General features: G+C 45.7%; 2 protein-coding genes across 26 annotated transcripts in view; both read left to right on the top strand.

Annotated features, from left to right (window-relative positions):
• Ubap2l (ubiquitin associated protein 2-like) overlaps positions 1–16,595 on the top strand; it is a 48,368-nt gene extending 31,773 nt beyond the window's left edge. For 7 of the 22 annotated variants that reach the window (XM_005411485.2, XM_005411482.2, XM_005411483.2 and 4 more), the window contains 14 exons: positions 518–707; positions 1,378–1,432; positions 2,069–2,243; positions 2,576–2,648; positions 3,806–4,001; positions 4,090–4,178; positions 5,989–6,042; positions 7,154–7,235; positions 7,925–8,142; positions 8,785–8,890; positions 13,414–13,481; positions 14,386–14,583; positions 14,977–15,027; positions 15,834–16,358. In XM_005411485.2, coding sequence (XP_005411542.1) covers positions 518–707; positions 1,378–1,432; positions 2,069–2,243; positions 2,576–2,648; positions 3,806–4,001; positions 4,090–4,178; positions 5,989–6,042; positions 7,154–7,235; positions 7,925–8,142; positions 8,785–8,890; positions 13,414–13,481; positions 14,386–14,583; positions 14,977–15,027; positions 15,834–15,929 — 1,651 coding nt within the window. In that variant the 3' untranslated portion in view covers positions 15,930–16,358. Of the gene's footprint in view, positions 1–517; positions 708–1,377; positions 1,433–2,068; positions 2,244–2,575; positions 2,649–3,805; positions 4,002–4,089; positions 4,179–5,988; positions 6,043–7,153; positions 7,236–7,924; positions 8,143–8,784; positions 8,891–10,254; positions 10,646–11,351; positions 11,452–13,413; positions 13,482–14,385; positions 14,584–14,976; positions 15,028–15,833; positions 16,359–16,479 lie in introns of those variants that run through there. The other 15 variants (XM_013508250.1, XM_013508254.1, XM_013508258.1 and 12 more) reach the window with 9 other exon arrangements.
• A 1,156-nt stretch (positions 16,596–17,751) lies between these two features.
• On the top strand, positions 17,752–20,630 carry Hax1 (HCLS1 associated protein X-1). 4 transcript variants are annotated; one of them, XM_005411512.2, is made up of 7 exons: positions 17,752–17,859; positions 18,417–18,679; positions 18,839–19,026; positions 19,483–19,534; positions 19,675–19,781; positions 20,130–20,220; positions 20,371–20,630. In XM_005411512.2, the coding sequence occupies exons 2-7, from the start codon at positions 18,442–18,444 to the stop codon at positions 20,454–20,456; spliced, it is 762 nt and encodes a 253-aa protein (XP_005411569.1). In that variant the 5' UTR covers positions 17,752–17,859; positions 18,417–18,441; the 3' UTR covers positions 20,457–20,630. The 4 variants fall into 4 exon arrangements, with proteins under 4 accessions (XP_005411569.1, XP_005411568.1, XP_005411570.1 ...); XM_005411511.2 differs by having other exon boundaries at positions 17,756–17,931; XM_005411513.2 differs by having other exon boundaries at positions 17,756–17,931; positions 18,440–18,679.
• The last annotated feature ends 227 nt before the right edge of the window (positions 20,631–20,857 follow it).

A 20,857-nucleotide genomic window follows, 5' to 3' on the forward strand; every position in this document is an offset into this window, starting at 1 on the left:
CATTTTTTAAAGACAAGGTCTTGCAAAGTTGTCCTGATTTAAAGTTGTGGTCCTAACCAAAAACAAAACAAAACAAAACAAAATAAAATTTAGGGACTAGGGATTTAGCTCAGCGGCACAGTGCCTGCCTGGCAGGTGCAAGGTCATGAGTTCCATTCCTGGTACTGGAAAAAAAGCCAAAAAAAAAAAAAAAGTTGTGGTCCTGCCTCTGCCTACCAGCATGATAGGACAATAGGGATGTACCACTGTACCTAGAGTTAGCTTCTTTTTAGTTACAACAACAGAATGTAAGGGAAGAAGGAAATTTTGTTTTTAGAGGTTAAAGTTTTTAAAATTCTGTTCTTAATTCGGACCCTTAGCCCTTGGGAGAAACTTGTGACTGTTTCATTTGTTGCTGGAAAGTTCTCTTTCTGATTGAAATCTGTTTATTCCATTTAGTATATCTCTACCATTTCTTCAGTATCAGTGGGTCTGCTCTGTTTTGTTTCTCTGAGATTTTTCTTCTCTTTTCCCACAGTGAATCTTCATCTACAATTTCATCTAACCAGAGTCAGGATTCTGGTTATCAGAGCGGCCCAATTCAGTCGACAACCTATACCTCCCAAAACAATGCTCAGGGCCCTCTATACGAACAGAGATCCACACAGACTCGGCGGTACCCCAGCTCCATCTCTTCATCACCCCAAAAGGACCTGACTCAGGCAAAGGTAGTGGCTTTGTGAGCCTCTTGAGCATTGGCTAGGAACATAGTGGGAAAAGTCCCTTAAATATTAGTGATTTACATCGCTGGAAGTGGTGCTGAGAAACCTTGGAAGTACTGATCGAGAAGCTGAAAAAAGCACTTTTCTGTGGTTGGTGAAATAGAAGTTCTTTTTACCAAGACTGGAGACTTAGAGCTAGAAAACTATTGCAGTAAAGTGTCGTTGCCGCATTAGAATCAGTCTTAAATACTTGTCTTCTTTTTCTTGGAATATCTAATTACTAGACTTCAGGGTGTACTTTAGTAGATTTTGCCTGGATCTGTCTTGGCCTGGTGAGTGGAACAGCATAAGCCAGAGAACACATGGGGTGACTTGTCAGGTGCAGCCAGCAGGATGGGTGGTTTGGCTGTCATAGTCGCGCGTCCTTTCCACAACAGTTTCTGGGTTTGGACTTTGCAAAGTCCAAACAGTCGTGCCCTGTTTGAGGGGTTGCCTTCAAATGGTTGCACAGGTTGGGTATATCTGATTGGTTTTTAATTTTGATTTTTGGCCTCATTGTATTAATCCTTTGGTTAACTAGCAGTTTCTCCTAAAGATTACCAGAATTAAGCTGAGTCAGTGCTCACTTCCCTACTTACATGAATTTGTCTGTTCTTGCTCCTGTTTCTTGTACCAGAATGGCTTCAGTTCTGTGCAGGCCACGCAGTTACAGACCACGCAATCTGTTGAAGGTGAGTGTTCTTCAGGCTTTATATCTTTTATAAAAAGATATATCTTTTATAAAAAGATATATCTTTATATCTCAGTTATATCTTTTTCTCTCAATATTTTTGCATTTCTTAAAGTGAAAGAAGCTTTGGCACAGTGATAAAATGTGATTATAGTTAAAGTCTTAGCTTGGTTCTGCGTTGCTGCTAATCTCAAACCATCTTAAGTTTCAGGTACTCTATCTTAAAATAGTGATAATTTCATTGAGTCCCTTCACTGGAAAAATAAAATACAGTTGTAGCCGAGTGTGGTGGTGCACACCTGTAACCCCAGCACTTGGGAGGCTGGGCAGCATCCTTGGGAGGATTGCTTGCGAGTTCAAGGTCAGCCTGAACTGCATAGCGAGATCCTGTCTCAAAATACATGTTGTGAAATGCCTTAAATTTAAAAAAATTTCTTCCATTACTAAATAAGTCAGATACTCTTGTCTTTGGGGCACCATAGGACTGTAGTCACTTTTTACTTAGAGATACTCTCTTCTGATGCAGTGAATGCTTTTTAATTTTGGTGGTGTTAGATACTGGATATAGGACCTGCTGCATGCTAGACAACATTGTACTGTGGAGCTGTATCACCACCTCTCTTTTCTTCATTTCCAGGTGCTACAGGCTCTGCAGTGAAATCTGACTCACCTTCTACTTCTAGTATTCCCGCTCTCAATGAAACGGTATCTGCGGCTTCCCTGCTGACAACCACCAATCAACACTCGTCCTCCTTGGGTGGCTTGAGCCACAGTGAGGAGATTCCAAATACCACCACCACGCAACACAGCAGGTAATCTGGGCAAGGGTGGAGGTTGGCGTTGATGAGTTTCAGTGTTAGAGTTTTTTGTATTTTTTATTCTGTCTTGTCATAGACATTAGCCCTGCTTTTGTGGCAAGTGGGTGACCTAAAAGCTACGGGAAGTGAAGACAGAGGAAACTTTTTTTCCCTTTCCAGTATCTGCTCTTGCTTTAACTGCTCACTGTTCCTGACTGGCCATCATGCTTACTATCTGATCTCGGACCTCCTTAGCTTTATATTCTGCCTTATGTTGTTGCTTGTGTACTTGACTGAAGTGCCACTGCAGGTCACCACAGCACTGTTGGCAACCTCTTTTCTTACAGCGCGTTATCTACGCAGCAGAATACCCTTTCATCATCAACGTCTTCTGGGCGCACGTCTACATCCACTCTCTTGGTAAGTGTGATGCTGAGAGGAAATGTGGCTTTTATGCTTTTAACTATCCAAACCCTAGGATATTCCAAAGAAGAAAGTCTTGATAATTTTTCATGAGGTGGTAAACTCATTCAACTGAAGTTGAAGGAAAACCAGTAAAAGCATGTTGAGAAGCCAGGAGAGGCCAAAGAGTCTAGACCTTTCCTAAAAGCCTCAGAAGTGACTTTCTGACTTTTCCTTGAGGATAGACAGAGCTTTTTGTATATTCTGATAAATTCTGTAAGAGCATACATAACTGCTAGAGCTGTTCTTATTCTTTGTCTAGGGGATGCAGAACCTAAATCCTGAATATAATCAATGTGAATGTGACATCCCTAGGAAAGTAGAGGCAGGATGAGAAAATTTAGTAAAATAATTTCATTGTTGCAGTTTATACATTCTTTTTGGGAATTAAGTTGAAGTTATAAAGGAAGGGACCATTTTAGGCAAAGGTATCAGGTTTATCAGGAGGTTGGCAAAAGATGTAAGGACTTTCTTATGAGTATTTCTGTCCTCAAAAGTACAAATATTTCAGGTTTAAATTCAGAACCTCTACTTTATCTAGGCTATAAAGTAGGCTTGTACCCTGAACTTGTGAAGAAAAGTGGAAGAGAAGGCTATAACATATTTTTCACATCTCAACTTCTTTGTTCCCTTACTGCCCAATCAGTGTTGGTTTCTGAGTGTTAGTCCTTCTCACTTACCTTGCTATTTGAGCAGAATGATTCTGTCCTGGCTAGATGAATTTTTTTTTTTAACTGGGGACTGAACCCAGACCTTCACATTGAGCTATATCCCTGGTGCTTTTTTTTCCCCCAGTGCTTTTTTTAGAAAAATATATTTTACTTTGATGTAGGCTCTTGCCCAGCTGGGCTCAAACTTGTAATCCTTCTCCCTCAGCCTCCCAGAGTGTTGGGAAGTTGTGTTCCACCTTGCCCCTCTGCCAGGTGAATCTTCAAAAGATGTAGCTAGAGATTCTTTCTACTTTGGCAGAGGCAGTCTGGTAACCTTCCTTGCTCCTATTAATTGGGAAGTTGGTTTGGTCATATAATCAGTGCAATCAGACTATTGGTCTTTTTTGACCTTTGTTGCTAATTGTTGTTTCTTCCTCCTCTTTCCTGTTGCTCCCCTTTTTGAAGCATACAAGTGTGGAGAGTGAAGCGAATCTCCATTCTTCCTCTAGCACTTTCTCTACCACGTCCAGCACAGTCTCTGCACCTCCCCCAGTGGTCAGCGTCTCTTCCAGTCTCAATAGTGGCAGTAGTCTGGGCCTCAGCCTAGGCAGCAACTCTACCGTCACAGCCTCAACTCGAAGCTCAGTTGCTACAACTTCAGGTGGGCTTACATAAGTGGATGGCATTTCTCTGGGATGGAGGAGATGAATAGTTGAGTGACAACATAAAAATGTTAACTTCTGTTTTAGGAAAAGCTCCTCCCAACCTCCCTCCTGGGGTCCCGCCGTTGTTGCCTAATCCGTATATTATGGCTCCAGGGCTGTTACATGCCTACCCGGTAAGTGGGACTGAAGGGCTGTCTTCTCTAGAACATTAGGGTAATGTAGCTACTCCTTATAGCTCTGGTTTTAAATGGAAATAAAATAAAATAAAAAATGGAATAAATGAGCGGTTGCTACTATAAGCAAACAGGTTTTTAATTTTATTTCATTGTTGTTGTTTTGGTTTTTGAGGCAGAGTCTCACTGTGTAATTCACGTTGGCCTTGAATTTAATCTTATTTTGTTGTTTTGGTTTTTGAGGCAGAGTCTCACTGTGTAATTCACGTTGGCCTTGAAATTATTGTGTAGTCTAGCCTGGCCTTAAACTCACAGCCATCCTCCTTCCTCAGCTTCCTGCCCCACCCTCCCACGTGCTGGGATTATAAGCATGTGCCACCATGCCGGGCAGGTTTTTAATCTTTATAGTTTTGAAAAAAATAGTGCACTCTTTGTTTTCTTGGTGTCAAATACAAATTCTGGACTTCAGGTGTCAGAGCAGGATATCCTCTGGAATTCCTTTCAGTTCCTTTTGTTTTCTGTACTTGAATTGATTTCCTTCCTCGGGGATCTTTGCTGGCTCCAACCTGGGCAAAGCAGAGCTCCTTGACTTGGTCTGGCGCTCTGTGAGAATAAATGGCTGATGGTAGTGCTTTTGTCCTGGCATAGCATATGTTACCTTCAGGAAGTCAGTACCTAGTAAGGTAAAGGAACTTTATAAAAATTCTATTAAAAAACACTTGTTCTTGCCCTTGGAGAGAAAATCTAGGTAAACATACAGATGAAGCATTCATATAGCACTGTTACACATTTTTTAAAACTTTTTTAAAATTTTATTAGTACATATTTGTAGTACATGCAGTTTACAGTCATCTTGTTTTGTTTTGTTTTTTTTTTTTTTTTTTGGTTTTTCTCCGGTACCGGGAACCGAACTCACGACCTTGTGCTTGCCAGGCAGGCACTTTGCCGCTGAGCTAAATCCCCAGCCCCTTACAGTCATCTTGAGGAGTGCAGACATGTACATATACAGCTTCTTTTAATCCCCTCCCCCCCTTCTAATTACCCTATCTCAATTTTCATTTTTGTTGATATTATTAATCTTAGGTAGTATTATGCCTACATTCATTAAGGTTATTAGGTTCCTCTACATAGCATATGTGTTCTGCTCATTTCCCTTTACCCTCTTCCTTAACTTGCACCTTTGTTTTCTTGGACCATTTCTCAGTTGCCAGAGATCCAGCCTTTTGTCTTCTAGCCATCTTTTTTTTGAATCAGGGTCTCAGTGTTTAGTTCAGGCTAGCTTTGAACTCACTATGTAACCCAAGCTGGCCTTGAACTCCTGCCACAGTCCCCGGACTGCTTGGATTATGGGGGTGTGCTACCACACCCGGCTATCCATCCTTTGTTATTCTTTGTTTGTTACACGTTTTTAAACAATCACATGCTGGTATCTAGAAATTGGGGGAAATGAGTTAAATATGAATCTTTCATTCCTGGGGGAGTTATATTTTAAGGCAGATTTTAAAGCCTGTAAGAAACAGACTGGGCTGGGCGAAGTGGTGCACACCTGTAATCCCAGCACTCTGGGAGCCTGAGGCAGGAGGATCACTGAGTTCAAGGCCAGTTTGAGCTACAAAGTGAGCTGAAGGCCATCCTGAACTGCTTAGCGAGATCCTGTCTCAATAAAACAAAAAAAAAAAAGAAAGAAATAATCTGTTCCGGTTTAGGAATGAGGGTGAATGTTCTATTGAATTACCCTAACTTTAGCTGTTCGTTTTGCTATCACCCTGATTGGTTCCAACTAACACTGTTACATGTCTATAATTTTCAGCCACAAGTGTATGGTTATGATGACTTGCAGATGCTTCAGACAAGGTTTCCATTGGTGAGTATGTGGAGTGGAGCTTTGGAAAAGAAAGCTTTTTTTTTTTTTTTTTTTGGATACAAGGTCTTGCTGTGTAGCTCAGGCTAGCCTTAAACTCATGGTGATCCTCTTGGCATAGCCTCCTGAGTGATGGGATTATAGGTATGCATCACCATGCTTGGCAAGAGAGATCTTGATGTTGGGGAGATTGTCGTAAATGTGCAGTTGATAAGTTAGAGACCTAGATATTTCTCAGCCCACCTGTCTGTATATATACTTTGACTTAACATATATTAGAATGGAGGAATTTGGGGGCTGAGAATTGAAGCCAGGAACTCCTGTATTCTAAGTACATGTTACTACTGAGCTATACCCCCAATCCAGATAGACTACCAATATTGATTTCCTGTTTATTTTTTTTTTTTTTTTACTGTAGTGATGGATATCAAACCTAGGGCTCCTTGCTTGCTAGGAAAATGCTCTATCACCAAATGACATCCACACGCCCCTTTTCTCCACCTTTAGAGAGACTAGGGTTTCACTGTGTTGCCCAGACTGGACCTGAACTTTTGAGTTTAAGTGATCCTTCTGCCTCCACCCCACACCCCCAATAGCTGGGACCAGAAGCGTGTGCCACTGTGCCCAGACTTTTGCATTTTTTGTGTGTGCTAGGGATTGTCCAAGGCCTTGAGCATGCTAAACAAATACTCCACCATTGATCTATGCCCCTAGTGATGTTACATCTTTGATAATGTGTAAACACATGGTATACCTCGTCTCTTAGAGCCAGAGAGTAATATGAAGGTCTCAAGATGCTTTCAGTATGTTTCAGAAAGATCTGTTTTCTACAGATAAACTTGATGTAGACTGATAGGGATGCTGTGTGGAGGGTTGAAAATACTTACGGACCTTGACATGTTTTCCCATCGGCATATATGTAGACCTTGCCTGGCTCTCTTTATGGTCAGCCAAGGGGGACAGTATATGCTAGAGTGGTGTGGAGTTCCTGCCAGCTCTAACCAGCTGAATCAGTGGCTGGGTAAATCGCAGGGCTCCAACATTCTCCTGCTGCTCACCTTGTCCTCATGCTGGGAAGAGTGGCGCTGACTCTGCTCTCTTATGTCTCCTCTAGGATTACTACAGCATCCCGTTTCCCACACCCACGACTCCACTAACTGGGAGGGATGGTAGCCTGGCCAGCAACCCTTATTCCGGTAGGACTGGGTTGGGGTTGAACAAAAGAGTTACTGACAGAAATCAGATTAGTAGCAAGAAGTGACCTGGTTCTCACTGTAATTAAGATTTTACCATAGAAGTTTGGAATGGATGTGGTGAATGGGTGTTGGTTTAGTCATCATCATGCCAAAGATGGGCTTGTGACACCTTTTTCTTTTAAAGCCCACTTTCTATTGTCTACCAGTAATTTTTAGATGAAACATTTATTTAAAAAAAAAAAAAGAAAAAGAAACATTTATTTCGTCATGCTGGGCTTTGAACCTAGAGCCTCTCATATGCTAAGCACATGCTCTACCATGGAGTTACACCCCTAGCACCTTCAGATCATATTAGGTAGAACTTGGTTTTCAGTTCTGAGCTGGAGTGTTCCCCATGGGAGGAGCCAAGGAGGAGTGAAAAGGGGTGAAGAGGGAAGAAAACAAGTGGGCAGAGAAATCATACAGCAACTTCGTTCTGGCATCCACTACTGCCACAGCGTTGTACAGTTCCTCAGCGTTAGTCTTGACTAGCATTGTGCTAAATGGAGCTGCAAAGAAATGTAATTCAAGGAATGCAACTTTAAAACATCTTTAATGGGACCTCTTGCAATCTTGTGAAACCAGAGAAGGTAATTCTGCATTGGTGTTGAGGTAGAAGAAACAGGTACATTTAGTCTCTCCTGTCACAGGTGACCTCACAAAGTTTGGCCGTGGGGATGCCTCCTCCCCAGCTCCGGCCACAACCTTGGCCCAACCCCAACAGAACCAGACGCAGACTCACCACACCACGCAGCAGACATTCCTGAACCCGGCGCTGCCTCCTGGCTACAGTTATACCAGCCTGCCATACTACACAGGGGTTCCGGGGCTCCCCAGCACCTTCCAGTATGGGCCTGCTGTGTTCCCTGTGAGTACCTGGCCTCAGTCCCCTCATGGGGAAGGGTTCTAGCCTTGGATGTTCTCTAGCTATCAAAACCATGATTCTTTCATAATGGATGAGGTTCCACTTTGGGCCTGTTTCTTTCCTGGAAAAGGGGAGTGGAGCTGGAATTGGTGGAATTAGAATAGGGATCAGCTGTCTTAGAATTAGTCCTCAGTAAAATGTGATGCCATACAGCTTTGCTTCCCTCAGACCATCATTAATTCCTGCTTCCACTGCCCTGTTCCCTTCCTATAAACTACCTCTTATCTTCACAGCTAGATTCTGGAAATTTTAGTAAGAATCCCATTTTACTACGTATTAAAACTGGCCAGGCTACATGAGGTTAGGTAGCCACCTGAATGCCCAGGCTCTGGAGTAGGAGTGGTCTGACCGTCCTTTAAAGCCCACTTTCTATGGTCTGCTGGTGATTTATAGATGAAAGATTTATTTTGTTGTGCTGAGCTTTGAACCTAGAACCTCTCACATGCTAATAAGCACACGCTTTACCATGGAGTTATATCCCCAGCGCCTTCAGATCACTTTAGGAGAACTTGGTTTGACAACTGGTCTGACAGTCCTACAGTGAATGCCACATTTCACTGCAGCTCTGGCCTTTTTGCTCTTTAGGTGGCTCCTACCTCTTCCAAGCAGCATGGTGTGAATGTCAGTGTGAATGCATCGGCCACCCCCTTCCAACAGCCGAGTGGATATGGGTCTCATGGATACAACACTGGTAAGCTCCTCATGGCCCTGGCTTAGTGGTCTCTGGGGTGTTACTGAGTGACTTTCAGGGAGAAGGACTTGGTGCTTGAGAACTGGGTTGGCAAGGGTGTGCTGCTCGACACATACGATTATTAATGCTTAACTAACTTGAGTGCCTGGAGCAGCACCAGCAGAAGAACTCGATACTAATACATGTATCTGCTTCTCAGGATGGGAATGCTCGAGGGAATATATGTTGGCCATTAAACTATGTCATCTGGCCTAAACTTTGGGTGAGAAGTAGGGCAGGGGCCCCAAGATTTTGCTGAGATATCAGTGGAGGCAAGTGTTACCGAGAGTACAAAAGAGGACATGTTCACTGGAGAGGAGGGGTAAGTGCTTTTCTAGCTGGCAGACTATGGTAGGTTTGGCTTAAGTGTCTTAACTTTATTCCTTAGCTGGAAGACATATGATATGGAGAGAAAGGAGTAAGCATCTTGACTCCTCAGTAGAATGAGAATTGGTCTGAGAATATTGGACCTTTAGGTTCCTTCGTTTGTATGACTGGTCTTCATGCATGGTCCACTGCACACGTGATAGGCAGGGAAATACAGGAGTCTTCTGGTTTTATACTGATCCAAAAGATACTTAGCCCAGTCCCTTCCTTCCATACCTGAATCTGTGCTGCACTTACGGAGGATGGGCGTAAGAAGTCATCTTTGAATAAAACAATTCTTTTTTCAGTGACTTTTAGGTACATAGGGGAGGAATATTGCTGCAGTTGCTAGGGATTGGGGTTGAGGGTTGTCCTTCAAAGTGCTCAGCTCAGTTACAGTTGAGTGGTGATTTGGATGAAGCAGCATCAGTGTTCTTCACCTTTGTGTGGACTCCAGTGAGTAAATTACCAAGGTTTTCAGTAATTGGGTAACTGCCTAAGCTGAGTGCAAAAGGCAGTAAGTCTAGGAATTATCAGCCAGGTGGAGCTTTGAACTGTGCTGTACAGCATAAGAGTGGGTCATAATTTAAATTTAGAAACCCTGAGAAGCTCCACTGAGATTTAATATCTAGGCTTCTGTGGTTCTCACTGAGCAGAGTCTGCCCTGACCCTTGATGGGGGAGGATTATAAACTGGATTTGGCATGGCCCCATTGAAGAACATGAAGATTATGCCTTATCTTGCCCATTTACGAGAATATGAAGTAGGTGGCTGATAAAATAGGAGAGGTGACATATCTGATTCTGGAGGCCCTAGCTTATCACCTCCCTTAAGATTTCAGGACCCTGTTATAACAGCCCTTTGAGAACCCCCCAGTTCCTACCCTGCAGAGGGCTCTTGTCATTCATTACTCATCAACCTCTAAATTCATTTATTTTTATGTATTTGATTCCTTTTAGGAAGAAAATATCCACCCCCTTACAAGCATTTCTGGACGGCTGAGAGCTAATTTGGCCCAGGCTGGGGGCTGTGTTTTGTGTGTGTGTATAAATTTGCACTGAAGTCTTGTTTCAGAAACCAGACCACTGAGGAGAGCCTGCTGAGCTGAGGCCATGCCTGCGTGGCTTGGGGAAATGAGTTGGTGGATACCTTCTGGGCTTGCCCTCCCCCATTTCCCTCTCCCCCATGTGTCAGACCCTGTCTTACCCATTTCGAGTTCAAGCGGTGCAGCACCTCCGAAGCATCAATGCACACACCTGCTGTTGCTTTTGATTTCTGGAAGGCATGTAGTTTCAACTTGTAACAAAAATATTTGTAGTCTTCAATAAACTGTGGTATTTCTTTAGCTAACTCTGGCGTTCTTTCCGTGCATGTCTTTCTGGAAACTAGGAACCAATGTTGTGTTGAGAATGAAGGGTGGAGGGTGGCCTTTTCACTCAAACCCCAGCATAGCCAAAGAGCTGTTAATTTTTCAGTGTGGTTGTTTTTAAGTGGGGGGAGGGGAAATGGCTTCAGTTTCTACACTGTGGATTGGTAGGTAAAGAAAGCTATTTATCCCTGATTCCCCATGCTTATATCTCTTTACTTTTCCATTTAGCTCTTTCCCTTGCCTTTGACATAAACAGAAGGGAAAAAACAAAAAAGTGTAGCATGTCAGGTCATGGTGAAGGCAGAAGAGATGGTGTTCAAAGCTGTTGTTAGGGAAGTATCTTTCAAGGCTTACTTCCCATATTTGATTCCCAAAGGCCCACTGGCTGATTGAGATCTGATGGTCATTTGTGATCAGCTAGTTGATAACTCAGACTCTGGAAACTGCTAGCCTAACATTGTTCTTGTCCTATGGCTTCTCAGAGATTGTAGATGATGAGTCGATGTGCACTTGTGGGTGCAGCTGAGGATGTGTGGGAAGTTTGGTCAGACCTGACTATGGACATTAAGCCTGACTCAGCCCCTGGACTAGTATACCATCACCCTTCGTCTGTAGAGTTAACTTGGACAGTGAGAGCGTCACCCGTGGAAAACCAAAATAATCAGCTTTCCTTGTATTTGTCCCTAGCCCTATGGAGTAATTTTATCCTGTGGCGTGTGACCAACATTCCCAGGGGCAGCTGTGCTGAGATCGGTTCTTGTTTCTCCCTACCATCCACATTGTGTTGGTATGATTATCACTGTTTGGGAGGGGGGCAGGCAGGGCATTTTGCTGTTAGAAGGAAAGCAAGAGAACTTTACTCTGAGGATCTTTCTAGTAATTGTAGTGAAGAGTAGGGAAACCAATAGCCATGGTTTTCTAAGTTTCTAATGTTTGCACTGAGGCCATTATGGCTACTGCACAGTATTGTCTTTTCCTGTGTTTCTAGTCCCTTCAGCCCCATATCTAATATAAGGCCTCTGGACTAGAAGCTGGTTTTTAGGTAGCCTTGCCTCTGGAAAAAAAAATAAAAAGATCAGGAAGGGGCATATTAAAATACTTTATTTCTCCCTGCCACCCAGCTTGGGTGATCATTTCTACCATCCTCCCTAGGTAACCTAGCCTTGTTTTGCATAGAGTGACCAAGTGAGCTGTGTGAGCCTTAGTAAAGATAAATCATTGTCTCTTTAGGTTATCTTTATAAAGTTGCATTTATATCCTGTTTATTCCATCTTCAGTCTCAACCTTGCACACATACCTCCTTACTAGCTTTCGCCTTTTCCATAACTGAATCGTTCTCACCCAGTATTTGGCTGCAAGGGCAACTGGAGTTTCAAAAAAGGAAGGAGAAGAAACATACCCCCTACCCACCTCCATTAGCTCCTTAAGAAATTCTGGTATCATCCCCTTCTTTTATTTGAGTGCCTTCAAAGTGTATAGTTGATACATTGGAGATGTGGAAGTATTTTGCTTGGTTTTTGTAGTTCTGTTTTTTTTTTTTTTCCTAGTTGGTATTTTCTCCTCCCTGAAACTTTCTGAACTTACGATGTGGGAGGGTTTTCCGTGTTAAGGTGCTGCTTCCCTTGTGAAGATCTAAAGTGACGTGCAAAGTGGGCTTAACTTAGGAAGCCTGTCTTTGTTATAGCCATTGGTTGGGAGGATTTGGGTTGTGGAGTTTGAAGGGGAACTGCTGTTGAATTGTAGGTGAATGAAGGATTTTGTCTTTCTAATTTGGTCACTCTAATACATGCTTCTGAGAACTTCACCACCAGAGTGCTCCTCAGCGGGGGACAGGAGTGTTTGTAAGGGGAAGATCTGAGAGCATAGAGACAAATGCCAAGGTCCTGTTTTTTTTTTGTCTTTAACAAGAAACATGCAAGTTGGGGTATGGTCTAGACTAGAGCTTTTATTTTATGAAGTTGTAAAGTGAAAATTACATTAGGTTTTTTTGTCTGACATAGCCTATAGAAAATAGCCTGCCCCTACACCTCCATCCTTCCCCGCCCTGCACTGTGTTTAGTGTGTGTAAACGGAAATTCATCCTTGTGCCAGTCTTCACATCCTAAAGACAGCCTAGAACAGTGGTGGGAAGCTATGGCATATGTGCCACAGTGGGTTGTTGGTATCATTGAAAGCTCTAAAAGGTTCACCATTACTGGCCTAGAAGTTCCAAAGCTGGACTGTGTGAGCTGAGGTTCAGAGAATGAAAGTGCTATTTGGGGAATAAGTGGGCCTGCTCCTTAGGACTCACCTTATGCTGTGAGGTATGGGTTTTGAGCCCAAAGTCTTAAGGAACAGAAAGAGCCACACTACCCATATCTTCAGGAGAACTAAGTGGAGTTGGGGTAGACTGACTTGAAGTAGATATTAAAAGTTTACTAATTTAAAAATGTATTATCATTTGACTTTGGCACAGATGTTCTTTGAAGCCCCATATGGTAGTAAGGTTTCGTTATGCCCCTTACTCATCTCAAACAGCTCAGCTCACTCTCTCACAGATATTCCACACATATCTGGAAAGGACAAAAGAACCCTTAAGGAGCCTTTGTCATGAATTCTTATCTCTCAGGATTGACCTGAAGGTGGAAAAACAGACCAGAATTCCCTTTCAGTGCTATATAGCTAGAAAGGCTGCAGGCCTCGTTTCACCCCGGGAAGGAGGTGAGGCAGCTCCTGAGCTAATCCTCCTGTCTGTTTCCTCCTCCCCCAGGTGTATCAGTCACCTCCAGTAACACGGGCGTGCCAGATATCTCGGGTTCTGTGTACTCCAAAACCCAGGTAGGTGCCTGGCTGTAGATGGAAGTGGAAAAAGATGGGACAGAGAGGAGGTAGAGCTGCAGTAGTTCTTGCAGCGGGCAAGAACAGTCCTAGGAAAGGTATCAGAACCATCTTATCTTTTCTAAATGAACGATCTAGCTTCAGTTTTCCCAGAAGCTTAAATCCAGCCCTCCTAGAAGCAAGAGAATTATAATAGAAAGGTGAGGTCTGGCCCGCTGTTGTGATGTGATTTACTGTGTAGTTGTTCTTAACCTTTACCCACTCATAACCTTCTCCATAACATTTCCAAGAGAACAGAGGCAAGGATGAAGGGGTGCTAGCTCATTTCACCTTAGTAAATCTGTAACAGGTTGGGAAAGGGAAAAGAACCAATCAAGTACCCTAAAGGAGGCATTTGTAACTTACGTTACCCACGGGTCTGTTTTTTTTTGCTTTTATCCATCAGCATAAAGTTTGCTGTAGTTTCAGGGCACCTGTGGGAGCCAAGACCTTGAATACTTGAGGTACCCCAAATGTGTGATTTTTTTTTTTTTTTTTTTTTAATATCCAAGGACTTGTAGTACCTACCCAGCTTCAGGGATGTGGACGCCAGAACTAGCCAGCACATTTCCCTATGTTCATATACAGCATTAGGTTACAGAGCACTTGCACATCGAACCTCTGGTTTGAGCCTTACAACAGAAGTCAGTAGCATCCCTGTTTATGGATGAGGAAACCGGGGCTGCCAGACTTGAGTCATTTGCCTAGGATTATTAAGGGGTAGGAACAGGGCTGAGACTCGAATATCTGACTTTGGGTGCACTGTCCTGACCATGCTGCTTCCTGAGGGTGGGGGACTCGGGCGCAGAAGCTCCCAGGAGCCTTTGTTGACCCCTTGTACTCTCTCTCCTCCTATCCTGGATAGCAGTCCTTTGAGAAACAAGGTTTTCATTCCGGTACTCCTGCTGCCTCCTTCAACTTGCCTTCAGCCCTAGGAAGTGGGGGGCCCATCAATCCGGCCACAGCTGCTGCCTATCCACCTGCCCCCTTTATGCACATTCTGACCCCCCATCAGCAGCCGCACTCCCAGATCCTTCACCATCATCTGCAGCAGGATGGCCAGGTAATAGTCCTTCCCATCTCTCCTTCCCCTTCCTCTTCCTTCCTGTTCCCTGAAACTGCTTCCCCTTCCTTTTCTCCCCTTTCCTCACCACCACCCTCACCCATTCCTCCCCAGCGCCAGCCAGGGGCACACAGCACATACACAAGCGCACATAACACTAGCGGCCGGCAAAAGGAAATGTGAGAGGAGCCAGATTAAAACCTGTTTTGGGTGCCTTTCTCCTCCACCACCTTCCGTGGCATAGCTATCCTCATCCCATCAGACCTGGGTCACACCTTCCCTCTTACCTCTCCCGGCCTTTCCCCTTCCCCCACATAGCTTTCCCTTTTAATGGTGGAGTTCTATTGTCAAAGTTTGTCCCTTTATTTTCCATATATCCTGGTTCTGCCTCAGCTACCATATTTGCAGATGATTCTCTGTTGCCAGCACCAGCAGGAGGAGCAGGTAATGAAACTGAATGATGCTATGCTTGAACCCACTCCTTTTCAGTCCCCATTTCACTTCCACAGCCTCAGGGAACTTGAAAAGACTGCGCGGTCACAAATCGGGATACACAAACATAACAGACACCTTGCTGAGCTCTCTGGCCTCCCCGTCCTCTCCTCCTCCCCTCCTCAACACCCTCTTTATCTTTGTACCCTTGGTCAACTCTGGAAAACACTTGGTTACCAGAAGGGAAAAACTGGACGGCATCTCGAGCCTGGGGCCCCAGTTGGTCTCTCCCGTCTTATCTGCGGCGGGCTCACCAACATGACACTTGGTAGTGGGTAGATCGTGGGCAGTGCAGCATCTCTGGAGAGCTCCACTGCAGCTGCCTGAGGAGCTAGAATAAAGGCTTCCTTGCTAAAGACAGCTTTCCAAATAGAGGGGATTAATGGGGATGAGTGAAAAGAATTATGATCACTTATCTCCAAGAGGTGATAGTTCTCATAGTAACCCCCTTTTCTTTCAGACTGGGTGGGAGTTAGTAATATTAAAAATGAGTAGAACTGACTTATTTTCAAAGGTCCTGTTTTCATCTTTCCCCTACTGAAATGTCAAAAATGCCTTGTAGTTTATAAAAGAGGAGCGCTGCCAGCTCTGGAAACTAAACTGTCTCTGTATAGTTGAGAAGTAAGCATCACAGTAGGTTCTGTGTGAAGGGAACGGGCAAGCAAGACAGTTTACCCATCTCCGTCAGAAGATGTTACAGATTTGTCCCACTAACTAGACACCTTTTTCCTCCCCATCGTCCTCCCATTTCCCTCCAGACGGGCAGCGGGCAACGTAGCCAGACCAGCTCCATCCCGCAGAAGCCCCAGACCAACAAGTCTGCCTACAACAGCTACAGCTGGGGGGCCAATTGAGGCCCTGACCCTCTTCTCCCGGTCCCATCTTCTGAGAGGGCTTCTCAGCCTGGAAAGTACGGAAACATCAAAGAGAGAAAGGAATGTTGAGGGGTTGTGCAGCCCCCCACCCCAGCGGCCCACCCCATGCCTCAGCTTCACATCTCCCATTCCCATCCCATTCCCACCTTGTTGTATGTATTATAGGATTTGTATTTTCTCCCCTCCCTCGTCCTCCTCTCCCTTGCATTCAAGATTATGAAACTTTGCTGTGGGCCCTGCCTTTCCTTCACTTCTTCCTGTTCACCCTGGTGGTGTATGGGTGAGGAGGGAGGGGGGACCCCCCCAAATATATATCAGCCCAACAGCCCTAAGTCTCCTCCTTTATTATTAGGAAAACAAAGCGACAACAAAAAAGCGTCATGAATATGAAAAGCATTGTCAGATTAATTAGTTGAAGTGGTTTTTTTTTTTTTTGTACTGTGTCCTCAAATTTAATGGATTAATGTGTCTTGTATATATAAAAAGAAAACCTCTACCTTCAGCCTCTGCCCATTCTTGCTCCGTCTAGGATATCCTCAGTCTCGTCGATGAGCAGCTTGGTGAATAAGTATTCCCGTGTCAACTGGGCTTCCTCTTGCAGGCCTCGGAGGCAGTGGAATAAAATGAAATCTTTGCCCTTTAAAATCTTCTGACCTTAATGTGCTAGTATTTTGCCCTTGAGGGGATTCCCTTCCCTTCACCCCTAAGAATTTCACAGTGTGACTGGAAAGAACCACTACAAATCTACATTTTCTACAGAAGCAGCAGGTCTGAGGCAGTGAGGTGGAGGGAGAGTGATTGGGTGGAAAGTGGTTGAGAAGCTGAAACTGTCTCAAAGAAGCGGCTTTATGAAATCTAAGCATGACTTAAGATGGGTCCAGGCGAATAAAACCGAAAAGGAGGCTGAGGGAAACATTTGCCATGGGCTGGGGCCCCTTCCCAAAAGCCAACTCCAAGCAGTTCTTGTTTCCTGCGTGCTTCTCTGTGGCTCAGCAATACCCCACCCCTTGAGAAGGAGTATAGGTAAGATTTGGGTCGGGAAGCATGCAGAGGCAGAGGCTTTTGAGAGTCAATGATACGAAAGCTGATTTATTGTTTTCCCCAGCACTAGGGCTCACACCCAGGGGCAATCAACCATTCCCCAGCCCTTCCCCCTTAAGAGATGGGTCTCCTGTTGCCCAGGGTGGCTTCCTGCTTCTGCCTCCCGGGAGGAGTTGGGACTTCACAAGGCTCAGGCCACGGTACCAGCCTGGAAAGGACTGAATTCCTCGTTCCTTCCCTGGCTGGCCTAGGAGTCCTCGATCTTGCCGGTCTGCAGAAGCTGTGTAGCAGATGTGTCAAATCCCCGGCAGGTGTGGAGAGATGAATTTCATGCCTCATGTCCATTCGGGGGTGGGGAGTTCAGTACTTGGTAAACGCTGTCAGTCCCATTAATGTTAGACGTACCCGGGTCCGTCTAGAACCACGAGCTGGGGCACAGCGGCCCGTGCCTCGGGCGGGCCGCGGGGCGAGGGTGGCCGCGGCAGGTTCAGGTTCGCGTGTGCCGCTGCCCTGCCCTCTGGCGGCCACGGGGACCACGGCGTGAACTCTTTACAACTCCGTGGGCCGGGCCCGCAAGCACGAAGGAGGATCGACCCGACCCAGCTGGGAGGCGGTCACTGGAAAACGAGAATTTGGCACGCTCGCCCTTTCACAAGCTTAAAGGTACGGTAAAGAGGCAGCCTTTCCACTTGGAGAAGCACCGTCCCTGCCTCTTCCCCTGTCTTGGCTTCCGGTCTTACAGTCGTTTTACGACAGTGCCGTGTCTCAGGCTTGCTTTCCGGCAGTGTGGACTGACGCGTCGCTCAATTTCCGACAGCGCACAACTGGCTGTCCCCTGGTGCGAATGGGCCACGGGAGGGCTTCAAAGGTTCGAGTCCCAGTACGGAATGAGTCTCTTTGACCTTTTTCGGGGCTTTTTCGGCTTTTCTAGACCTCGGAGGTGAGAGTAGATCTGGGTATTTTGCGGGGAGCTTGGCCCCTTCACCCTATTTTTGGAAAAACTTCTTCCACTCTTGCGGAGCAGATAGAAGTCACAACATTGAGCGCGCACCCCGTGACAGTAACCAAGGCGGTCGTTAAGGAGAAATAGTAGCCAGAGCTTTTCTCCAGCCCGGGGTGATGCAACAGGGACCCAGGCAGAAAGACAATGCGGGTTTAGGGAGGAGAATGGTGAGCTAATGAGCTGGACTTTGGGAGGGGGCGGGGCTGGGGACTCCGCAGAAGACCCAGCGGGCGGAGTTTGGGAAGAGTTTCGAGGTGAGGACTGAGAAAAACAAAGACAAGAATCGGAAAAATCTGTCAGCCAGTCCTCCAAACTTCTCAACTTTCCAGACCCCTGCTTTTGCCCTACTTTGCCATCCATGAATTGATTTTCTGCCTTAAGTAGTGCTGAAGTCTTGGTGGTTTACCTGCCTCCACCTTCAGCCACAGAGATCCCTTTTTTGGAGGGATGACTCGCGATGAAGATGACGATGATGAGGAAGAGGAAGAAGAGGGAGCTACCTGGAGCCATGGGAGTCGGAGGTTTGACAGTCCCCAGCCCCCGGAGGAATTTGGCTTTGGCTTCAGCTTCAGCCCAGGAGGAGGGATGCGTTTCCAGGATCATTTTGGCTTTGATGACCTAGTACGGGATTTCAACAGCATCTTCAGCGAGATGGGGGCCTGGACCTTGCCTTCTCACCCTCCTGGTGTGTGGGTTTCCCTGGGGGAGAACCGTGGGTTTCTGTGGGCTGGTGGGTGAAATAAGGAGCCTGCTGGGAGTAGTGGGGGATGGAAAGCGAGAGGAGACTGATGCTTCCAGGGAGATTTAAGTCCCACTCCAGCATCCACCTGCCGCCTTTCCTCAGAACTTCCAGGTCCTGAGTCAGAGACACCTGGTGAGAGACTGCGGGAGGGACAAACACTTCGGGATTCAATGCTTAAGTACCCGGATAGTCACCAGCCCAGGATCTTTGGGGGAGCCTCGGAGAGTGATCCGGGAACCGAATCCCCAAGGTCAGCTCCAGGATGGGGGTCCCCGAGACCTTTTCATAGGGTGAGTACTCCATCTGGCCTGAAGGGAAAGTAAAGTGTAACGACCGCAGTCCTTGGTGAAATCTCATGTTAGAGTTGCAGTTCCTTTTTAGTGATTTATGTTTCCTCCTCCTCTCTCCCCTTCTCACCTCTTTTTCATTTCTCTTTGTGCTGGGGATTGAACCAGGGCCTTGTTTATGTTGGGCACCTACATCCCCACCCTGTTTTCTATATTAAGTTTCTTGCAGGATATTCTTTGGGGGAAATGGAGTTCTGTTTCTTGTTTTTAAAACAAAGACCCACAAACTACTGGTCTAGATGATTCTTGGATAAGGCAGGATTGTTGGGGAGGACAAGACAGAATTATTTCAGGAAGGAGGAAAGGTGGAGTAAATAGAGCTCCAGGGAAAAGGGGTTTTGAAACTTGGGAGCAGTTTGGAGAAAAGTGTCTTTTCACCTTCTGTGGCTTCTTCTACAGTTTGATGACGTATGGCCTGTGACTCCCCATCCTAGAGCCAGAGAGGACAATGGTGAGTCTAGAGGGAGAGGGTATTTACCACCCCGGTGTTTTCCTCTAGTTAAACCTGTTCCCTCTCCCCAAAGTGCGTTTCTGCTACACGTCTCCTTTTCCCTTGGACTCTCTTGGTTCTTAATTTCTCTGCCCTTCCAGATCTTGATTCGCAGGTTTCCCAGGAGGGTCTTGGCCCAGTTCTACAGCCCCAGCCCAAGTCCTACTTCAAGAGCATCTCTGTGACCAAGATCACTAAGCCAGATGGGGTGAGTTCGGGGAGAGGGGTGAAGGGTACTGTGGCCAGGGAACATCCTGGAAAGAGGGACATGTGTAAAGAAACCGCTGAACTGGCCAGGCATGGTGCCACACACCTGTAAGCCCAGCTACTCAAAAGGCTGATGCAGGAAGATTGCACGTTTGTGGCCAGCTTGGGCAACTTAATGAGACCTTGTCTCAAAATAAAAGTAAGTAAAAGGGCAGGGAATGTAGTTCGGTGGGTGTTTACCTAGCGTGTGTGAAGCCCTGGTTTAATCCCCAGTATTTTTGAAAAGAACGAAAGAAACCACTGAACTCAGCTTTAGTGACGTTAGGAGCAGTGAGGCTTCTGCTTGTAGGTAGTGGAGGAGCGCCGGACCGTGGTGGAAAGTGAGGGCCGGCGGGAGACCACAGTGACCCGTCAGGAAGCAGACAGCAGCCCCAGCGCTGGTGAGTGAAGAGTACAGATCCAAGCCCATCTCGTAACTCCTGGGGGAGACGCAACTCTGACCTTTGTGCCCTTTAATGTTGTCCCTTCCCTTTGCTTCTCTCTACCTGGTTTTTACTTCATCTATCTGTGTGTCTGCCTTTCTTCCTTAGATCCAGAACTGCCAAGACCTCCAGCTCTGGACGACGCATTTTCTATACTGGATTTATTCTTAGGACGTTGGTTCCGGTCCCGGTAATCTTGTTAAACTACAGAGGCCTCCAGGTCCTTTCCATGTCCCACTCCTTGCTCACACTCAGCAAGCTTAGTGTCTTCTGCCACCTCAGGGTCTCGGGAGTGTGCATCAGGGAACAGGGATTACATCAGTCTGTCATTCATCTGGGCTGACCAATAAAACCTTTATTTATGTTAAGTGTCTTGTCTTGGTTTTGTTAAAGCTATTTCACTTTCCAGAACCTTGCAGGGCTTTCCCCATTATCTTGGCTTACAATCTTCTCTTTAATTTTTAATTTTTTGTTCCACTTCAGAAACCTGATTTGGCTGGGCGTGGTGGCATATGCCTGTAATCCCAGCATTAGGGAGGCTGAGGCAGGAGGATCGTTGCGAGTTCAAAGCCAGCCTGGGCTACAAAGTGAGCTC

The sequence above is a fragment of the Chinchilla lanigera genome, unplaced genomic scaffold (assembly GCF_000276665.1).
Source record: "Chinchilla lanigera isolate Chin_1 unplaced genomic scaffold, ChiLan1.0 scaffold00144, whole genome shotgun sequence".
Taxonomy (NCBI): domain Eukaryota; kingdom Metazoa; phylum Chordata; class Mammalia; order Rodentia; family Chinchillidae; genus Chinchilla; species Chinchilla lanigera.